General features: G+C 44.8%; 1 protein-coding gene across 2 annotated transcripts in view; it reads left to right on the plus strand.

Moving 5' to 3' along the window:
• The window catches only part of LOC129859401 (plexin domain-containing protein 2-like), a 180375-nt gene that overhangs the window by 144054 nt on the left and 15859 nt on the right, over positions 1-20462 (plus strand). For both annotated transcript variants that reach the window (XM_055929158.1, XM_055929157.1), the window contains exons 10-12: positions 1052-1112; positions 1401-1557; positions 7803-7841. In XM_055929158.1, the coding sequence (XP_055785133.1) occupies positions 1052-1112; positions 1401-1557; positions 7803-7841 (257 nt within the window). The remainder of the gene's footprint in view (positions 1-1051; positions 1113-1400; positions 1558-7802; positions 7842-20462) is intronic.

The raw sequence follows: 20462 nt of genomic DNA on the forward strand, positions 1-20462 counted from the left end.
GCTGGAATGGAATAAATGAAACGGTATGAAACACGTGGAAACCATACCATCCCATATTGCATTCCAGCTTCTATGATTAGCCCGTCATCCGATATCCCCACCCACCAGCCACCACTGCTCCATGTAGAGAAGTAGAGGGGTGGATTGTTTGTGGGTCTTGCTGCATTGTTAGCAGGTTAGGTGTTTGTGAGGTGCATGACATTGGTTTAGCATTTGTTTACCACCTACGCCATTGGTGATATGATTGTACAGCTTTCTGTGTTGGACTTCAGTGGACTATTTGAGCCAGACAGACAAAATAAAAAATATACTAGAGAGAGAGAGAGACAGAGAGAGAGAGAGAGAGAGAGAGAGATGGAGAACAAACAATCCTTCTGTGTCAAAGCAAGAAAATATGTCTCTCAAAATTCAAGTGAATGTATCATTGAAATGTAAGCGAGGGCTTACAGAAGAAAGAGAAGAGAAGAAAAGAGAGAGGGATAAGGAGGGGGGGGAATGAAGGTTCGCCTGGGGGTCAGTATCTTTACTCACACTCATTATGATCTGTGAACAAGAGGAAGAATGAGCAGTTGCCCTCGATCAAAGGCTAGCCCACAGAGTTTATGAGTTGCCTCTGGCTGGAAGGCATTACCCATACCCCCTCATCCCCTTCACCCCTCTCTCCCTCTTCCCGTTTCCCCTCACCCCCTACATCAACCCCTGTACTCTGAGCAGTTTGACCCAGTGAACTTCCCCTTCACAAATCCCCCCCCATATTCAAATAATCATGGCCTTTTCCCCCTTTGAACTTATTTTGGACACCCAGACTCCAGACTGAGATTATTATAGTGGATTATTATATACATTATGGTGGATTATTTGAAACATTTTTGGTTTCATGTAACATCTGCAGGTCTACAGAGCTGGATGGCACCACGTATATATGTTGCTATAATTGACGTTTTAGAGATGTATTCATTCCATCTTTGATTGTGGTTTAGCCCTCTTAGTGATGCATGTCTTGTGCTCATGTTCCTAAGCTCTTCCTGACAATCGTCTCCTCTGGTTTCAGGTGTTCCAGTGGGTTCGACCGCCATCGGCAGGACTGGGTGGATAACAGCTGTCCTGATGAGGTGAATATCGTCGTGGCTGATGGAAATGACTCGCTTTCTAATATGGATAGCGAGTGAGTGGGGATATGGTGGAATGTGTGCGTGCATGTGTATCTGCTGTAAAAAATAAATAAAAATGTGTGTGACTGCCAGGATGATGGATGCCCTGGTCTGCTATGTGCAGGGGGAAAGGCGATGACCCAGTTACTCCTTTCACATCTTCTGCTCTTACACACACACACACACACACACACACAAAACATATTCTTACATGCATGACGAAGAGGGCCCTTGTATTCTGTCTTGCAGACCAAGGACAAAAGCTGTGATATCATCAACACCACACAACTCTATCCGTTCACCACCACGTTAGTTGCCAAGACAACAGGCCGGAGCAGAGGAGAGACCACCACAGCCGGAGCCTCTTTGTCTACGTCCCTCTCCCCGACCAGCGTCCCCACTGAAGGTAAGACAACTAACGAACGGCCCAAAGCGGACAACTCCAACTAGTGTCTGAATACTTGAATGACATGACCAGACATCAATTTTTTCTGGTCCAGTCCAACATGTTCAGGAAAAACTGGGTCGTGTTCAGTTAGTTTTCTTCAGTTTTTTTGCTATCTGAACTTGTCCAATGAGAAACACTCGTTTTCGTTTTCATTTGCAAAATGTTTTATTACAGTGTATCTTAATGAACACAACCCTGGCCCTACCTTCAAACGTTAATTAGAACAAAGTACACAGTACCTTTCCTGTGAAGGTACAGGTACTTCATGTACTGTATTCTTTATCAACAATATGTTCTGCCTCTTTTGTAATTTCTTTGGTAATATAACTATCCGGATAGTTTTCCTTGAGCACCAAATGCACTCCAGATGGCGACAAATGATGCAAGGCACGCCAGCTGTGTTTTACCCAACTAAACAATGTAGATTGAATTAGGACAACATCTCTAAAATCTTAGAGATACATCCACACAGAAACATATTAGTGTTCAGTCCTTTCGGCTGGCTATTCATCTTTTATGACGAGTAAATTATAATCATTTTTATATACTGGCTTTTTATTGATTGATTTGTTGCTGATAAATATCTTCAATCATCAGGCAAGTGCTGCCTGCAACCCCAGCAAGCAGGGACAGATGGCTGGAATAGATGGCCACTCTAAAACAGGGTTTCTCAGCCTCCGTCCCAGGGGTCAAGCATGTCCATCCTGAGTTCATGATTAGTCACACTGCAGTAGTCATCTCAAAGATATCAGACACAAATCCCTCCTGGAGAAAAAATAACCCTGGGTCCTTCTGCTGATGTCAGGAGAAACTCTGAAACTCTGATGGTGTCCTTTTGAGTTTGTTTACTTTCCTTTCCCTCCCTCCCTCCCCCAGAGATACTTGAGCTACTTAAAGACTGATTATCAAATGGCACCCTATTCCCTATGTAGTGCACTACTTTTGGCAAGGGCCCATAGGGTTCTGGTCAAAAGTACTGCCCTATGTAGGGAATAGGGTTCCATTTGGGCACACAAAGACTGAATTGACTACAGATATGTTCCTTTCCCTGTTAATAGCTTTCAAGCCATATATGTATTGAAACAAACCGCTAATTCATCTTTATCAGCTTACCATATTACCCACACACACAGTACTGACTTGAATAGGCATCTAGAATTCACCTTTACCATTCATCATCCCAATGAAAAGTCATATGTTCAACTTAATGTCCCTGTCACTATGTGTACAATCACATTATGCACTTTAATCATGACTAAATGCCTATGCGGAGTGAGTTTTCTGCCCAGTAACTGGCACATCCCGGGGTTGATAATTGACCAATGTGGAAGGATGGGTTGGGATGCCTGGGAGATACACAAAGCCTACACTGTGCTAATGGACAACTCCTACTCCCAGGGATCCACTCTTGTTAACACCCAAGAGAAAGAGGTGTAGCCAGCTAACTGCGGAATCCATTGCAATATGTAACAGCGTGTGTTTCTGTCAAATCAAATCAAATTGTATTAGTCACACGCCCCGAATACAACAGGGAATCTTACGGTGAAATACTTACTTGTGAGCCCCTAACCAACAATGCAGTTAAAAAAAAAGAGCAGCAGTAAAATAACAATAGCGAGACTATATACAGGGGGGTACCGGTACAGAGTCAATGTGATGGGGCACTGGTTAGTTGAGGTAATTGAGGTAATATGTACATGTAGGTGGAGTTATTAAAGTGACTATGCATAGATGACAACAACAGAGAGTAGCAGCGGTGTAAAAGAGGGGGGGGGGGGCAATGCAAATAGTCTGGGAAGCATTTTGATTAGATGTTCAGGAGTCTTATGGCTTGGGGGTAGAAACCTCTTGGACCTAGACTTGGTGCCACTGCCGTGTGGTAGCAGAGAGAACAGTCTATGACATGGGTGGCTGGAGTCCTTGACAGTTTAGGGCCTTCCTCTGACACCGCCTAGTATAGAGGTCCTGGATATCAGGAAGCTTGGCCCCAGCGATGTACTGGGCCGTACGCACTACCCTCTGTAGTGCCTTGCTGTCGGAGGCCAAGCATTTGCCAAACCAAGCAGTGATGCAACAAGTCAGGATGCTCTCGATGGTGCAGCTGTAGAAACTTTTGAGGATCTGAGGACCCATGCCAAATCTTTTCAGTCTCCTAAGGTGGAATAGGTTTTGTTGTGCCCTCTTCACAATTGTCTTGGCGTGCTTGGACAATGTTAGTTTGTTGGTAATGTAGACACCAAGGAACAAAGCTCATAACCTGCCCCACTACAGCCCAGTCGATGAGAATGGAGGCGTGCTCGGTCCTCCTTTTTCTGTAGTCCACAATCATCTCCTTTGTCTTGATCACGTTGAGGGAGAGGTTGTTGTCCTGTCACCACATGGCCAAGTCTCTGACCTCCTCCCTATATGCTGTCTCGTCATTGTTGGTGATCAGGCGTTGTTGGTGATCAGGACACTGTTGTGTCATCGGCAAACTTGACCATGTTTGGTCGTGCCTGGCCGTGCAGTCATGAGTGAACAGGGAGTACAGGAGGGGACTGAGCACGCACCCCTGAAGGGCCCCTGTGTTGAGGATCACCGTGGCAGATGTGTTGTTACCAACCCTTACTACCTGGGGACGGCCTGTCAGGAAGGCCAGGATCCAGTTGCAGAGGGAGGTGTTTAGTCCCAGGGTCCTTAGCTTATTGATGAGCTTTTCAGGGCACTATGGTGTTGAACACTGAGCTGTAGTCAATGAATAGCATTCTGACATAGGTGTATCCATTTGTCCAGGTGGGAAAGGGTAGTATGGAGTGCAATAGAGATTGCATCATCTGTGAATCTGTTAGGGTGGTATGCAAATTGGAGTGGGTCTAGGGTGTCTGGGATGATGGTGATAAGTGTGAGCCATGACAAGCCTTTCAAAGCACTTCATGGTTACAGACGTGAGTGCTACGGGTCGGTAGTCATTTAGGCAGGTTACCTTAATGTTCTTGGGCACAGGGACTATGGTGGTTAGCTTAAAACATGTTGATTTTACAGACTCGGACAGGGAGACACTGAAAATGTCAGTGAAGACACTTGCCAGCGCATGCTCGCAGTACACATCCTGGTAATCCGTCTGGCCCTGCGGCCTTGTAAATGTTGACCTGTTTAAAGGTCTTACTCACATCGGCTGCGGAGAGCGTGATCACACAGTCTTCCGGAACAGCTGGTGCTCTCATGCATGTTTCAGTATTATTTTCCTCAAAGCGAGCATAAAAGTAGTTTAGCTCGTCTGGAAGGGTTGTGTCACTGGGCAGCTCTCGGCTGTGCGTCCCTTTGTAGTCTGTAATGGTTTGCAAGCCCTACCACATCCAAGAGCGTCAGAGCCGGTGTAGTGCGATTCAATCTTAGTCCTGTATTGACGCTTTGCCTGTTTGATGGTTTGTCGGAGGGCATAGCAGGATTTCTAATAAGCTTCCGGATTAGAGTTCCGCTCCTTGAAAGCGGCAGGTCTAGCCTTTAGCTCATTGCGGATGTAGCCTGTAATCCATGGTTTCTGACATAAAACAACTCATGCCAGCATCAGTCTGTGGTGGTGTGTAGACAGCTACGGAAAATACAGATGAAAACTCTCTAGGTAGATAGTGTGATCTACAGCTTATCATGAGATACTCTACCTCAGGCAAGCAAAACCTTGAGACTTCCTTAGATATCGTGCACCAGCTGTTATTTACAAAAAGACATAGTCCGCCGCCCCTTGTCTTACCAGACGCAGCTGTTCTATCCTGCCGATACAGCGTATGACCAGCCAGATGTATGTTGATAGTGTCGTCCTTCAGCCACGACTCCGTGAAGTATAAGATATTTCATTTTTGAATGTCCCGTTAGTAGTTTAATCTACCACGTAGGTCATCGATTTTATTTTCCAAAGATTGCACGTTTGCTAGAAGAATGGAAGGAAGTGGGGATTTATTCAATCGCCTACGAATTCTCAGAAGGCAGCCCGCCCCCTTCGGACCCTTTTTCTCCGCCTTCTCTTCACCCAAATGACAGGGATCTGGGCCTGTTCCCGGGGAGACAGTATGTAATACACGTTGGACTCGTTAAAGGAAAAAAAGGAATTCTGCTAGTTCGCGGTGAGTAATCGCAGTTCTGATGTCCAGAATGTATTTTCGGTCACAAGAGACAGTTACAGCAACATTATGTGCAAAATAAGTTTAAAAAATAAGTTACAAACAACGCAAAGAAACAAACAAAAAAACACAATTGGTTAGGAACACGTAAAACGTCATGCTTCATCTCCGACGCCATCTTTATTCATCTTATTAATGCGTGCAGGTGACTGATGATGTTTTATAGGAATGCATCGCTGTGTGAATCTGCGACCACAATGAGGGAGGTTAGCTAGATTGATAAATCGAGGGAAGTGAAGTGGAATTGTGAAGTGGAATGGAATGGCCAGAATAATTGAGTACGCTCTCAGACATTAATAATAGTTCATATGGTAAGGTGCTCTTTGGTTTCCCAGGCTTGTAGAATTGATGGGAAGAAATGGAGTCTAAACCTGTAGGATAAAGACAGACTCCATTTTTTTGTTTTTGCAGAGTGGTGTTGAACGGTGTCTTAGGCAGTGGTTGGAATGGTGAGTTAACGTATGATTTCTGGTTCCTGTTCTGTAGAACTCGTGCCCGGTGGTTCTGGGTTAAATGGGTCTGGATTCAGCTCCAGTATGTGGTGATCTCTAAAGCAGATGCCTAAGGTTTTGGCTCTGAGTACTACCCACCACACAAACGTCAATGGCATCCAGCTCCACTTTTCTTACTTCTGAATTACAAATTGTAGGATTTACTTTTTCGTTCTCCTAATCTTTGTCTTACACTCAGTGTTTCAGTCCTTGACCTTTTCTCTTTTATACTCCCAATTATCTTCTTGGTAGAGATCACATGGAAATGCCAATTTCTCTCAGCCAATGTTTAAACGGGCAATCTGGGATTAGAAAAACAGCAAAGCTCATGAGGCATTAATAAATGATATTCTTCAAAAGTCAAAACATTTCTGTACCTATACCAGTTTGCCCCTTTAAGACCTTCCCTCAGTGAGGTGGATGAGGTGATGATATGACCACAGATGCGTTGAGAGGTGGAGAGGAGTGTGAGAGATCCAGCTGAGAGGCAAAACAAACTCCAGCGATGTGTGGGTGTGTTAGCATGAAAAAAGTCAGGGGTTCTGTGTGACACACCGAGACCCTCACACTTCCTGACACGCACAGAGGATCAGTTTCCCCCTCCGACCCAGTTCTCTCAGCTTGGCGGTTCAGAGGCATGTGCTACTAGGGGAGGGAGCGAGGGAGAACTCTGTTACTAGGAGGTGTGAGAACCCATCACTTCCCTCTCCTGTTCCCAATCCCCCCCTTTCTCCTTCTTCTCCCCTTCCCTCCCTCTCTTACTGCTCTCACTGGCATGGGATTGGTCATTGAATTTGATTTCCTGCCTTGCCCTCATACACCTTATCGCATAGGCCGTGACATTTCTTAGACTAGGAAATAGTTACAGGCATTAAATGATCTTTGATCTTGGAAATGTAAATGAAAAAAAAGCCTTTGAAATAGATTTACTCAGTTGAGACCCCATTTCAAGGCTCTTTCTAGTTTTGATATGGTGGAATAGCACGCATAGCATTTCACAGGCTCATGTATATGGCACATTAGCATAATGTGGATCCTATGAGGTGTGTAAATTTATATCACCCCTCTCTCAGAGAAGTGGGTCACAGTGAATTTACATGTTTCATAGTTGCTTAACCCCAGACTGCATTTTAGCTGTTGAATTATGCAAGGGAGAAGCATTTTATCCAAAACATTAATTTTCATTGCAAATGAAGTGTAGAAAATTCACTTTTAACCCAAGATTATCCGTATATGAAATAATGGTAAAAAAAAAAAAGTACATTTGCTATAAACCTGTGTAATAATCGTCAGTGATCATTATTTCAGAATATTTGATTGACATTCTTCACCAGTGTTAAGATCAATAGTTGTTGTTGGCAGGCAGGCAGCTCTCTGCTGTATAATAGGCATAGGGACTCTATATGTAAATCTACGGCTTTAAGGATAACACAAATCACAGACAAACATTTTTCTGACCCTCTATACCTCATCCATTTCTCTGTTTCTGTCTCTCCATCTATCTTTATTTCTCTCTCTCTCTCTGTGTCTCATTCTCTCTCTCTCTTTTCCACAGATGACACCAAGATTGCTCTGCATCTCAAAGACAATGGAGGTAAGCCTCTCTTTTCCTTCCTAGATCCTTGGACTGTTGACAGTTGTGTTTCTCTGTGCTGCTGCATGTTGTGTGGAGTATATGGGGTCTGTTTACAAGGCTGCGGTCTGTGTATTTATGGCTGACAGATTGCTTGCCCCAGATAGCAGATCGCTTTTTGATTTCTGGGGAGGACAGGCCAAGGGAAGGAGCGGCTCATTGAAGCAACTCATCCAGAGGCTGATTGAAATGGCTCTGTACCAAGCTTCTGGATGGGACTGATCAATCATGGTGTCTAAAATCTCAATGTAATATATTTTAAATTCACGGTACAACACAACAAAATGCGGAAAAAGTCAATGGGTGTGAATACTCTCTGAAGGCACTGCAGTTGTGTCCCAAATGGCATCATATTCCCTATAGTGGACTACATTTGACCAGGGCCCATAGTAAGTCTGCCATTTTGGACACAGAAGTATTCACACCTATTGACGTTTTCCACATTTTGTTGTGTTATAGCCTGAATTTAAAATGGAATAAATTGAGATTTTGTGTCACTGGCCTACACACAATACCCCATAATGTCAAAGTGGAAATTAAAAATGGTTATTTTTAAATTATGTCTTCAGTCAATAAGTATTCAACCACTTTGTTATAGCAAGCCTAAATAAGTTTCGAAGTAAAACGTTGCTTAATAAGTCACATAATACGTTGCATGGACCCATTCTGTGTGTAATAATAGTGTTTAACATGATTTTTGAATGACAACCTCATCTCTGTACCCCACACATACAATTATCTGTAAGGTCCCTCAGTCGAGCAGTGAATTTCAAACACAGATTCTACCACAAAGACCAGGGAGGTTTTCCAATGCCTTGCAAAGAAGGGCACCTATTGGTAGATGGGTAAAAAAATAATTGAATATCCTTTTGGGCATGGTGAAGTTATTAATTACACTTTGGATGGTGTATCAACACACCCAGTCACTACAAAGATACAGGTGTATCTGTAGATGAAGGAAACCGCTCAGGGATTTCACCATGAGGCCAATAGTGACTTTAAAACAGTTACAGGGTTTAATGGCTGTGATAGGAGAAAACTGAGGATGGATCAACAACATTGTAGTTACTCCACAATACTATCCTAATTGACATAGGGAAAAGAAGGAAGCCTGTACATAATACAAATATTCAAAAACTGTTTGCAATAAGACACTAAAGTAAAACTGCTAAAGAATTGTCAAAGAAATAAACTTTATGTCCGAAATACAAAGCATTATGTTTGGGGCAAATCCAAAACAACACATCACTGAGTGCCACTCTTCATATTTTCAAGCATGGTGGTGACTGCATCATGTTATGGGTATGCTTGTCATCGGCAAGGATTTGTGAGCTTTAGAGAAAACAGCACAGGCAAAATCCTAGAAGAAAACCTGGTTTTGTGTGCCTTCCAACAGACACTGGGAGAGAAATTCACTTTCAGCACGACAATAACCTAAAACGCAAGGTCAAATATACACTGGAGTTGCTTACCAAGACGACGTTGAATGTTCCCGAGTGGCCTAGTCACAGTTTTTAATTAGATCGTCTTGAAAAACTATGGAAAATTTTGAAAATGGCTGTCTGGGAATGATCAACAACCAACTTTACAGAGCTTGAAGAAATATTGTACAATCCAGGTGTGCAAAGCTCTTAGAGACTTACCCAGAAAGAATCACAGCTGTAATTGCTGCCAAAGGTGATTCTAACATGTATTGACTCAGGGGGATATATTAGTGTTTTATTTAAATTTTTCAACAAAATCTGTCTTCTTTTCGATATACAGTGTCACGTTCCTGACCTGTTTTCCTTTGTTTTGTATTCATTTTAGTTGGTCAGGGCGTGAGTTGGGTGGGTTTGTCTATGTTTGTATTTCTATGTGGGGTTTTGTGTTCGGCCTGGTATGATTCTCAATTAGAGACAGGTGTGTATTGTTTGTCTCTAATTGAGAGTCATACAAAGGCAGCCAGGGTTTCACTGGTGTTTTGTGGGTGTTTGTTCCTGTGTCCACACAGGACAGTTGAAGGTTAGTCACGTTTGTTGTTTTGTAGTTTTTGTAGTGTCTTGTTTTGCTGTGTTCATTAAAAGATGGCTTATTTCCCTCAATCCGCATCTTGGTCCTATCCATGCTCCTCCTCGTTTGAGGAGGAGAACAACAATGACTGCCTTTACAGAAACACCCACCACAACAGGACCAAGCGGATTGAGGAGAGAGAAAAGGAACTACAGCAATGGGGAAAAGAGGAATGGACTTGGGAGGAGATTCTGGACGGAGAAGGACCCTGGGCACAGCCAGTGGAGTGTCGCCGCCCCAAAGCGGAGCTGGAGGCAGCGAAAGCGGAGAGGCGGCATTATGAGGCGCTTGCAAGGCAGAGTGGCTGGAAACCCGAGAGGCTCACCCAAAAATTTCTTGGGGGGGGGCTAAAGGGGACTGTGGCGAAGCCGGGTTGGATACCTGAGCCAACTCCCCGGGCTTGCCGTGGAGTAAGAGGGCGTTTTACTGGTCAGACACCGTGTTATGCGGTGAAGCGCACGGTGTCCCCAGTACGCGTGCTTAGCCCAGTGCGGGCTATTCCACCTTGCCGCACTGGGAGGGCTAGGTTGGGCATCGAGCCGGATGCCATGAAGCCGGCCCAACGTATCTGGCCTCCAGTACGTCTCCTCGGGCCGGCGTACATGGCACCAGCCTTACAGGTGGTGTCCCCGGTTCGCCTGCATAGCCCAGTGCGGGCTATTCCACCTCGCCGCACTGGCAGGGCTACGGGGATCATTCAACCTGGTAGGGTTGGGGAGGCTCGGTGCTCAAGAGCACGTGTCCTCCTTCACGGTCCGGTATATCCGGCGCCACCTTCCCACCCCAGCTCAGTACCACCAGTGCCTACACCACGCACCAGGCTTCCAGTCCATCTCCAGAGCCCTGTTCCTCCTCCACGTACTCTCCCTATGGTGCGTGTCTCCAGCCCAGTGCCTCCAGTTCCGGCACCACGCACCAAGCCTCCTGTGCGTCTCCAGAGCCCTGGACGCACTGTTCCTTCTCCCCGCACTCGCCCTGAGGTGCGTGCCCTCAGCCCGGTACCTCCAGTTCCGGTACCACGCACCAGGCCTAGAGTGCGCCACGAGAGTCCAGTGTGCCCTGTTCCTGTTCCCCGCACTCGCCCTGAGGTGCGTGCCCTCAGCCCGGTACCTCCAGTTCCGGTACCACGCACCAGGCCTATAGTGCGTCTCAGCCGGCCAGAGTCTGCCGTCTGCCCAGCGGTGCCTGAACGGCCCATCTGCCCAGCTCCGTCTGAGCCATCTGTCTGCCCAGCGCCGTCTGAGCCATCTGTCTGCCCAGCGCCGGCTGAGCCATCTGTCTGCCCAGCGCCGTCTGAGCCATCTGTCTGCCCAGCGCCGTCTGAGCCATCTGTCTGCCCTGCGCCATCTGAGTCATCCGTCTGCCACGAGCCATTAGAGCCGCCCGTCTGCCACGAGCCAGTAGAGCCGTCCGTCAGTCAGGAGCCGCTAGAGCCGTCCGTCAGTCAGGAGCCGCCAGAGACGCCCGCCAGTCAGGAGCTGCCAGAGACGCCCGCCAGTCAGGAGCTGCCAGAGACGCCCGCCAGTCAGGAGCTGCCAGAGACGCCCGCCAGTCAGGAGCTGCCAGAGACGCCCGCCAGTCAGGAGCTGCCAGAGACGCCCGCCAGTCAGGAGCTGCCAGAGACGCCCGCCAGTCAGGAGCTGCCAGAGACGCCCGCCAGTCAGGAGCTGCCAGAGACGCCCGCCAGTCAGGAGCTGCCAGAGACGCCCGCCAGTCAGGAGCTGCCAGAGACGCCCGCCAGTCAGGAGCTGCCAGAGACGCCCGACAGTCCGGAGCTGCCCGACAGTCCGGAGCTGCCCTACAGTCCGGTGCTGCCCCTTGTCCCGGTGCTGCCCCTTGTCCCGGTGCTGCCCCTTGTCCCGGTGCTGCCCCTTGTCCCGGTGCTGCCCCTTGTCCCGGTGCTGCCCCTTGTCCCGGTGCTGCCCCTTGTCCCGGTGCTGCCCCTTGTCCCGGTGCTGCTCCTTGTCCCGGTGCTGCCCCTTATCCCGGTGTTGCCCCTTGTCCCGGTGCTGCCCCTTGTCCCGGTGCTGCCCCTTGTCCCGGTGCTGCCCCTTATCCCGGTGCTGCCCCTTATCCCGGTGCTGCCCCTTATCCCGGTGCTGCCCCTTCATTTAGGTGGGGTTAGTGGGAGGGTGGTCATTGGGAGGGGGATAAAGAAGCGGGGATTGATTATGGTGGGGTGGGGACCTCGTCCACCGCCAGAGCCGCCACCGTGGACAGACGCCCACCCAGACCCTCCCCTAGACTTTGTGCTGGTGCGCCCGGAGTTCGCACCTTAAGGGGGGGGTTCTGTCACGTTCCTGACCTGTTTTCCTTTGTTTTGTATTCATTTTAGTTGGTCAGGGCGTGAGTTGGGTGGGTTTGTCTATGTTTGTATTTCTATGTGGGGTTTTGTGTTCGGCCTGGTATGATTCTCAATTAGAGACAGGTGTGTATTGTTTGTCTCTAATTGAGAGTCATACAAAGGCAGCCAGGGTTTCACTGGTGTTTTGTGGGTGTTTGTTCCTGTGTCCACACAGGACAGTTGAAGGTTAGTCACGTTTGTTGTTTTGTAGTTTTTGTAGTGTCTTGTTTTGCTGTGTTCATTAAAAGATGGCTTATTTCCCTCAATCCGCATCTTGGTCCTATCCATGCTCCTCCTCGTTTGAGGAGGAGAACAACAATGACTGCCTTTACATACAGATGTTTGATTTAGTTTATTTGGAATTTTCCTAATGGATCATTTTCTTAATGGACAATTCCACATTGAATACTGCATGAGGATGAATTACGGCCACACCATCTGTTGGTGAGTAGGCCTAGTCTTAATGATTCTGGATGAAAATATGTTCTTGGTCTTTATCAAACGAATGTTTTTGCATATTTTCAATGTGGAACCTGTCTATGTTTAGGGGGTTATATCCTAGCCCTAGGCTAACCAATTCTAAATGGCACTCGCTGTTCGCAAAGTAGCCTAAGCGTAAAATAGACGGGATGAAATTATTCCAAGACTGCAGCTCGTTGATGGAACACATATTTCCCTATTTCAATCAACCAGTCCATTTTGAATTTGTGATAATACTGTCATCATTTGGCAAGGAATGTAGCTTATGTATCCCATTAGTTGGATACATTTTTATAGCATGTATTTCTGTAGACCTAATGGGCGCACTTATGCACGCACTCGGGATGCTTGTGTAGAGGGAGCGGTGTTGTTAGACAAAGTCATCTTTTTAATGTTTTGACAATTTAAATGTTCTCAATATTTGGCTTTGGAATTTCAATTTCTAAAAATCCCTGGAATCATTCCAAGGTCATATTTCATAATGCATTTAATGTTTTTAAAACATTCTAAACTGAAATCCAAAACGATGATCTTTTTTTTTTTAAACAAACCGAAACTGAACCGACCTCAAAAAGCACTAAATGCTCAGCAATAGACACAGCCTATGTGGGTGCTAGGGAGGTAGGAAAGGGAGGATGAGGGGAATGTGTTCAAGAACATGAACACGTGGGAGAGCTTCATAGTTGCCTTTACGTTGAATTAACACTATCTCAGAGTGTTGGTGTAACAGGACAGAAAACTGAGGTTCGTTGTGAATGTCAGCAAGTTCTTGAAACCACTGCTCTCAACTGGTGCGTTAACCATCATTCAAACATCATTAATTTGCCCTTGTTGCCTCCACTTTGAAAAATGTATTGTTTTAATGGGGATCCTCCACAAATGAACTCAATGTCAGCAGGAATTTGAGGGGGATTCAGTGAGGGGGATTTCAATGGAGGCAGGTGTGGTCAACAACCTCCCTCACATTTCCATTTAAACTTAGAGAGGTAGGTACAACCGGTATTTGGTCCCCTCTGCACTCTGCTACCTGCACACATCATCACAGATCTATTTTTTTAAATAATTAAAGTTTTCTGCCGTCTAGCTTTACCCACACTGTGTTTAGTTTGTGTGTCACTTTGAGTGTGAGAGAGTGACATTTGAATTCCAAAATGAGTCCCGACTCTATCACTTCCAGAGTGAAGCACTCAAATATTTAATTTCCTGCTGGAGAGGAATTGGAAATCTCTTATCGTCCTTTCATTGCCCAAACATTGCCTATCTCACTTGCTGACTTGTGGCACAGCCTCTTCCCAGAAACCTGGGGTATCAGCCAGACAAGAGGACATCTCTGCATGCACATTTTAATTTGGGAGAAACCAGGTCTGTTTCACAGGGTTCGTCCCAAATGGCACACTTTTTCTTGTGTAGTGCACTACTTTTGACCAGGGCTCATAGGGCTCTGGTCAAAAGTAGTGCACTATGTAGGGAATAGGGTGCTATTTGGGATGCATTCACTGTGTGGGAAGCGTGCTGGGAAGGGATTTGGGCTTAAGGTGAAAGCCAAAAGGGAGGGAACGAGCCAATGTGATCATCTTGAGAACATACTGAAACCACAAACAGCCAAAGGCTGCTGCAGCCCAAACCACACCATGTTGTCTTAACTAACTAACTTAACTATACCTAACTAATCACACAGAATGACATATACACAGAATGCAAATTGTCATACAGAAAACGTTCCTGGTGGACGGAGCCGACATGACTGCTGGTTACACAAAGTAAAGGGGGTTGGGTTTGAGTGAAAGAGCGGGAAGACTGAGGAACAAAGGAAGAAGCCATGCTATCGTAAATACAGTATCTTATGCATTCTAAATTACTACCCATTTGGAGAAGGAAAATGCAATAAATATTTACTCTGAGCTGCGCTTCGGTAGGTTGGTCGTAGATGCTGGCCGTGTTGGCCAACAGAGATCTTCCTGTCCTTGGAAGAATGTCTCTGGTGGTAAATTGAATACGTTGTAGTATCGTCGTTGTGTGTTAGACTGGATACGTCGTCCGTCCTTTCCTAGCCCACGTTTACAGTGGCCGCTGCTAACTCAACAGCTAGGAGGTATCACTTTTGTAGTGAATAAGAGTTCAAAGTTCATACCATTCGCAACCAAAGCTCACGTTGAGGTTGGCTTAGTTCTGTAGTTATTATGTTAGTCCTTTTTATCGTATGGACTGTCGTCCTATCGTCCTCGGAACAGAAGGTTACATTTTCGTCAAGGGCTTATATTGTGGAGGGAGAGAAGGGTGTGTTTCATAGTTTATAACCCATGTCTCTTCACAGGGGCGGGCCACTGATTGAGCAGAGCTCTAACCTTATGAACCCAATTCTCTCATTTGGAAGCTAAAATTACATTTAATCTTTTCACAAATAGTTTCATATTCAAACATTTAAATTGCACAACAATTCCATGTGAATCTGATAACTAGAATGTGTAGACTTTCCCAGATACAGTTTATGTTGTCCTGTCATCAGTCATAATGTCTCAGATGACAACCGAACTGACATCATATTCATTAAGTACCAACGCATATTTTCAACTGGTTCTATTACCGAAATATGGTTCCTTTCCCCCCACCGTTTGATGTTCCCAGACTCTCTATGTTTAACAAAGGCTATTCAAGAGTCCTTCGGTAGAGTCAAGAGAGAGAGGGGAGAAAGGTATTTATGGGGGGGTCATAAACCTTACCCACAGGCCAACGTCATGACACCGCATAATTCCGCTCCAGCCACTACCACGTGGCCGTCCTCCCCAATTAAGGTGCCACCAACCTCATGTGGTGGCCGCAGGTTTAGCACACATCTTCACTCTTAGGAAAAAAAGGTGCTATCTAGAACCTAAAAGGGTTAGTTGGCTGTCCCCATAGGAAAACCCTTTGAATAACTATTTTTGGTTCCATGTAGAACCCTTTTGGTTTCAGGTAGAACCCTTTTTAGTTCCATGTAGAACCCTTTCCACAGAGAGATCTACATGAAACCCAAAAGGGTTCTACCTGGAACCAAAAAGGGTATTACCTGGAACAGTGGCGGTCGGTGCCATTTAATTAAAAGGATGCTAATTGTTTGTATGAGCTTGGCCTTATTTCTATTACACCATATTGGATGAGTGTCATTCATATTCCATTCACCCAGCTCAATGTAACATCGATAGGTTTAGGCTACTACATAATACTCAAATGTTCCCTATACCCAGCATGAGGTTGCTACATCCTATGAATGAAAGTTTACAAAGTTTACAGGTCGAGAGAAATTTGTGTCGTCAAGGTGACAGACGTTGACATATTCAATACCTCCTTACAAACTCTTGCCTGCATCTAGCTGATCTAGGGTGTAATCATTAGTTTCTATTGGACAAATTCAGGTATGTTTATCCCCATTTTCTTCCATTTTCTTCTCTATAAGAAAAGTTTTTCAACAGAATCGGCAGAATGAAAACACCCCTGATCTCACACACAAACACAGTTCACTTTCATAGCATCCACATACAAACAGTATGATCCCTTTGATCGTAGTATAATTCCTTCTCGCATCTACGCTCGCTCCTCCTCTGACCCTTGAGGACTTCAGTGCACAACACATCAGCTGTGTGTGACCAGGCACAAAAAAACTTTCCAAGCCACACCTTAATATGATAACCGCTAACCTCTACACACAGCCTACATCGTTGTCACCATATTAGCATACGTCATAGTCTAGTCAACATAGCTACTACAACTAATGTGTTAGTAAACCCACTACAATCATGCAGTACAGTGTACATTCAGCAAGCAGTTTAGCAGTTACACCGGCGAGCCCCAGTGGCAATACATTTATTAAACCAAAAGCTTACCTTGACTTGGAAGAGTTCCAGTGTTGGATAGCCATAGCCAGCTAGCTAACATAGCATCCCTCTCTGTTTGGGCTGGGTGTTTGAGTAGGCTAAACTAAACTGCATCTGGCTTAAAGGCCTTTGACACAACCTCTATCTTCCCCCAAGGTCATCTACTCTCACTATCTGTTCAATAAAATCTGAAAATACCAACAACAAAAATATTTTAAGCAAGGCTAGCTGTGTATTTAGTATTTCATATTTAGTGCATCTCATCGACTCTACATTGTACCCATCATCTCTCTGCATCGTGTCCTAGCTTTGGGCTTGTTTTTAGTGTAATTTCTATCAGATCCATCAGTGTGTGTGTCCTTTAACCTTGGGAAACATGGAGCATGGCAGAAAACGCTAAGGCGATTAGCTTCGGCTAAGTGATAAGATAAGGGACAATAGGGATGTACCGTACTGTCTCACTGCAGAGGCAACTCTAAGAGGACAGGACACTCCTTATCCTCCATTTAAAATCAGGATGAGAAATAGGCTCTTTCTCCCTTTGAATCTAGCAGAATGAATCAGGCTGCATCGCCAATGGCACCCTATTCCCTATATAGCGCACTACTTTTGACTTGAGCCGTATGGAAAAGGATGCCATTTGGGACAGAACCTCAGTATATGTGCTGATTAGCCTTGCTAGACACATTAGCCAGGTGAGAGGATGGCTGTGGCCCTGTGACACTGTATTGTCAGTAATATGGTGCTAAAAGGGATAGCGTGGTCTGCGGTCCACACGGTCATTCAATTAATCTTCTATCTCCAAGCGCTAATGTGTTTTTATTGCTGTCTGAAGGCTCAGTAAGCAGGTTAATGTGGTGAGAGCGTTTATGAGGAGGACACAGCGTGATTGATCATAGGGAGATGGTTCAATGTTGGACTCCATCTATGTCAGCCATGACCCCCACAGTCCCATTCATGTGGCTGTGTCATGACGTGACTTTGCTTCATTAGACTGAATAAACAATGAACTAAGACCGTGCATATGTCCACCTTTCAAGGCCATGCAAGCAGTAGCAGAAGAATATTCACCCATTTTTCATGATTGAGACACTGAGACTACTAGTGGAGGCTGGTGAGAGGAGGACGGCTCAAAATAATGGTTGGAATGGAGTAAATTGAATGGTATCATTCCATTTATTCCTTTCCAGACATTACTGATGTACAGTTGAAGTCGGAAGTTTACATACACTTAGGTTGGAGTCATTAAAACTCGTTTTTCAACCACTCCACAAATTTCTTGTTAACAAACTATAGTTTTGGCAAGTCAGTTATGACATCTACTTTGTGCATGACACAAGTCATTTTTCCAACAATTATTTACAGACAGATTATTTCACTTACAACTCAATGTATCACAATTCCAGTGGGTAAGAAGTTTACATACACTAAGTTGACTGTGCCTTTAAACAGCTTGGAAAATTCCAGAAAATTATGTCATGGCTTTAGAAGCTTCTGATGGGCTAATTGACATCATTTGAGTCAATTGGAGGTGTACCTGGGGATGTATTTCAAGGCCTACCTTCAAACTCAGTGCCTCTTTGCTTGACATCATTGAAGAAAAAAGAAATCAGTCAAGTAAAATATTGTAGACCTCCACAAGTCTGGTTCATCCTTGGGAGCAATTTCCAAATGCCTGAAGGTACCACGTTCATCTGTACAAACAATAGAACGCAAGTATAAACACCATGGGACCACGCAGCCGTTATAGCGCACAGGAAGGAGACGGGTTCTGTCTCCAAGAGATTTGGTGATTTGGTGCAAAAAGTGCAAATCAATCCCAGAACAACAGCAAAGGATCTTGTGAAGATGCTGGAGGAAACAGGTACAAAAGTATCTAAATCCACAGTAAAACGAGTCCTATATTGATATAACCTGAAAGGCCGCTCAGCGAGGAAGCCACTGCTCCAAAACTGCCATAAAAAAGCCAGACTATGGTTTGCAACTGCACATGGGGACAAAGATTGTACTTTTTGGAGAAATGCCCTCCAGTCTGATAAAACAAGAATAGAACTGTTTGGCCATATTGACCATTGTTATGTTTGGAGGAAAAAGGGGGAGGCTTGCAAGCCGAAGAACACTATCCCAACCGTGAAGCACAGGGGTGGCAGCATCATGTTGTGGGTGTGCTTTGCTGCAGGAGGGACTGGTGCACTTCACAAAATAGATGGCATCATGAAGCAGGAAAATTATGTGGATATATTGAAGCAAAATCTCAAGACATCAGTCAGGAAGTTAAAGCTTGGTCGCAAATGGTTCTTCCAAATGGACAATGACCCCAAGCATACTTCCAAAGTTGTGGCAAAATGGCTTAAGGACAACAAAGTCAAGGTATTGGAGTGGCCATCACAAAGCCTTGACCTCAATCCTATAGAAAATTTCTGGGCAGTGCTGAAAAGTGTGTGTGAGCAAGGAGGCCTACAAACCTGACTCAGTTACACCAGCTCTGTGGGAAGCTTTTGGAAGGCTACCCTAAACGTTTGACCCAAGTTAAACAATTTAAAGGCAATGCTACCAAATACTAATTGAGTGTATGTAAACTTCTGACCCACTGGGAATGTGATGAAAGAAATAAAAGCTGAAATAAATAATTCTCTACTATTATTCTGACATTTCACATAATTAAAATAAAGTGGTGAACCTAACTGACCTAAGACCTAAAACAGGGAATTTTTATTCAGATTAAATGCCAGGAATTGTGAAAAACTGAGTTTAAATGTATTTGGCTAAGGTGTATGTAAACTTCCGACTTCAACTGTACTTCAATTTAAAATGACACCACTTGTAACTCTGTTTTTCAGGCTATTGTTTTGCCAGCTTTCAGCTTTGTGACCCAATGTGGATAATATGTAGATTTATACACACCACTGTCTCTGCAGCCCAAGTGGCTTAGATGTGCCTCCCCTTACGGGAAAAAATGTGAAGTTAATGTGATAACATATGACAACATTGGGACGCAAAATGTCAATATGTGATAACATGAAACAACATCAAATTTAATTTTATTTGTCACATGCGCCTAATTCAACAGGTGTAGACCTTACAGTGAACTGCTTACTTACAAGCCCTTAATCAACAATGCAGTTTCAAGAAAAAAAAGTGTTGAGAAAGTTTTAACTAAAATAAACTGAGGTAAATACTTATTATAAAAAACTTCATTTTCTTATTTTCTTATTTCCTAATTTGAGATTTGAACTCCTAACCTCTTGGTTGCTAGGTAACTGAAATTCCTGCTGCACCACTAAGACTGTGAACATCATGGCAATTGACTATAAATATATTGCCAAGAATACTTTTTAACACTTTGCTTAAAATATACTTGAAGGTGTTATTTCTATAAAATTACAGTATGCTGCTGTATTCCCGATTTCAATAAGGCCTAGATTCAATCAGTTCAATCGTTAACCCGGCGATAGCCAACAACCGCACAACTAATGTTTTGGCGTTGCCAGAAGTGGAACTTCATTGGAGCTGTCAAATCGTTGTGATTGTTCTCACGAAGCTACACCCTTCCCACTTGCGTTAGAAGTTCCGAACGTGAAAGTGAAGGCTATATAGAAAATAATGACGCTTAAATTGAAAAGCATTCGACAAAATAATGAGGATTTCTATCAGCCGAATCGAGGTGTAGATTACTTCTCACATTCCGGTATTCAAACTTGTGAACAAGGCTGCGTGGGATTTCTCTTAATGCGACTCCGTGCTGCCAATGACAATGTCCACTTTAGGTACAACGCCGGGAGCCGCTTGTGAATTGAACAGCTCTAACGCAGTTCCACCTCCGACACGTCAAAACATCAGCTATGTGGATGGCGG

This window comes from Salvelinus fontinalis, chromosome 7 (genome assembly GCF_029448725.1).
Source record: "Salvelinus fontinalis isolate EN_2023a chromosome 7, ASM2944872v1, whole genome shotgun sequence".
Lineage (NCBI taxonomy): Eukaryota > Metazoa > Chordata > Actinopteri > Salmoniformes > Salmonidae > Salvelinus > Salvelinus fontinalis.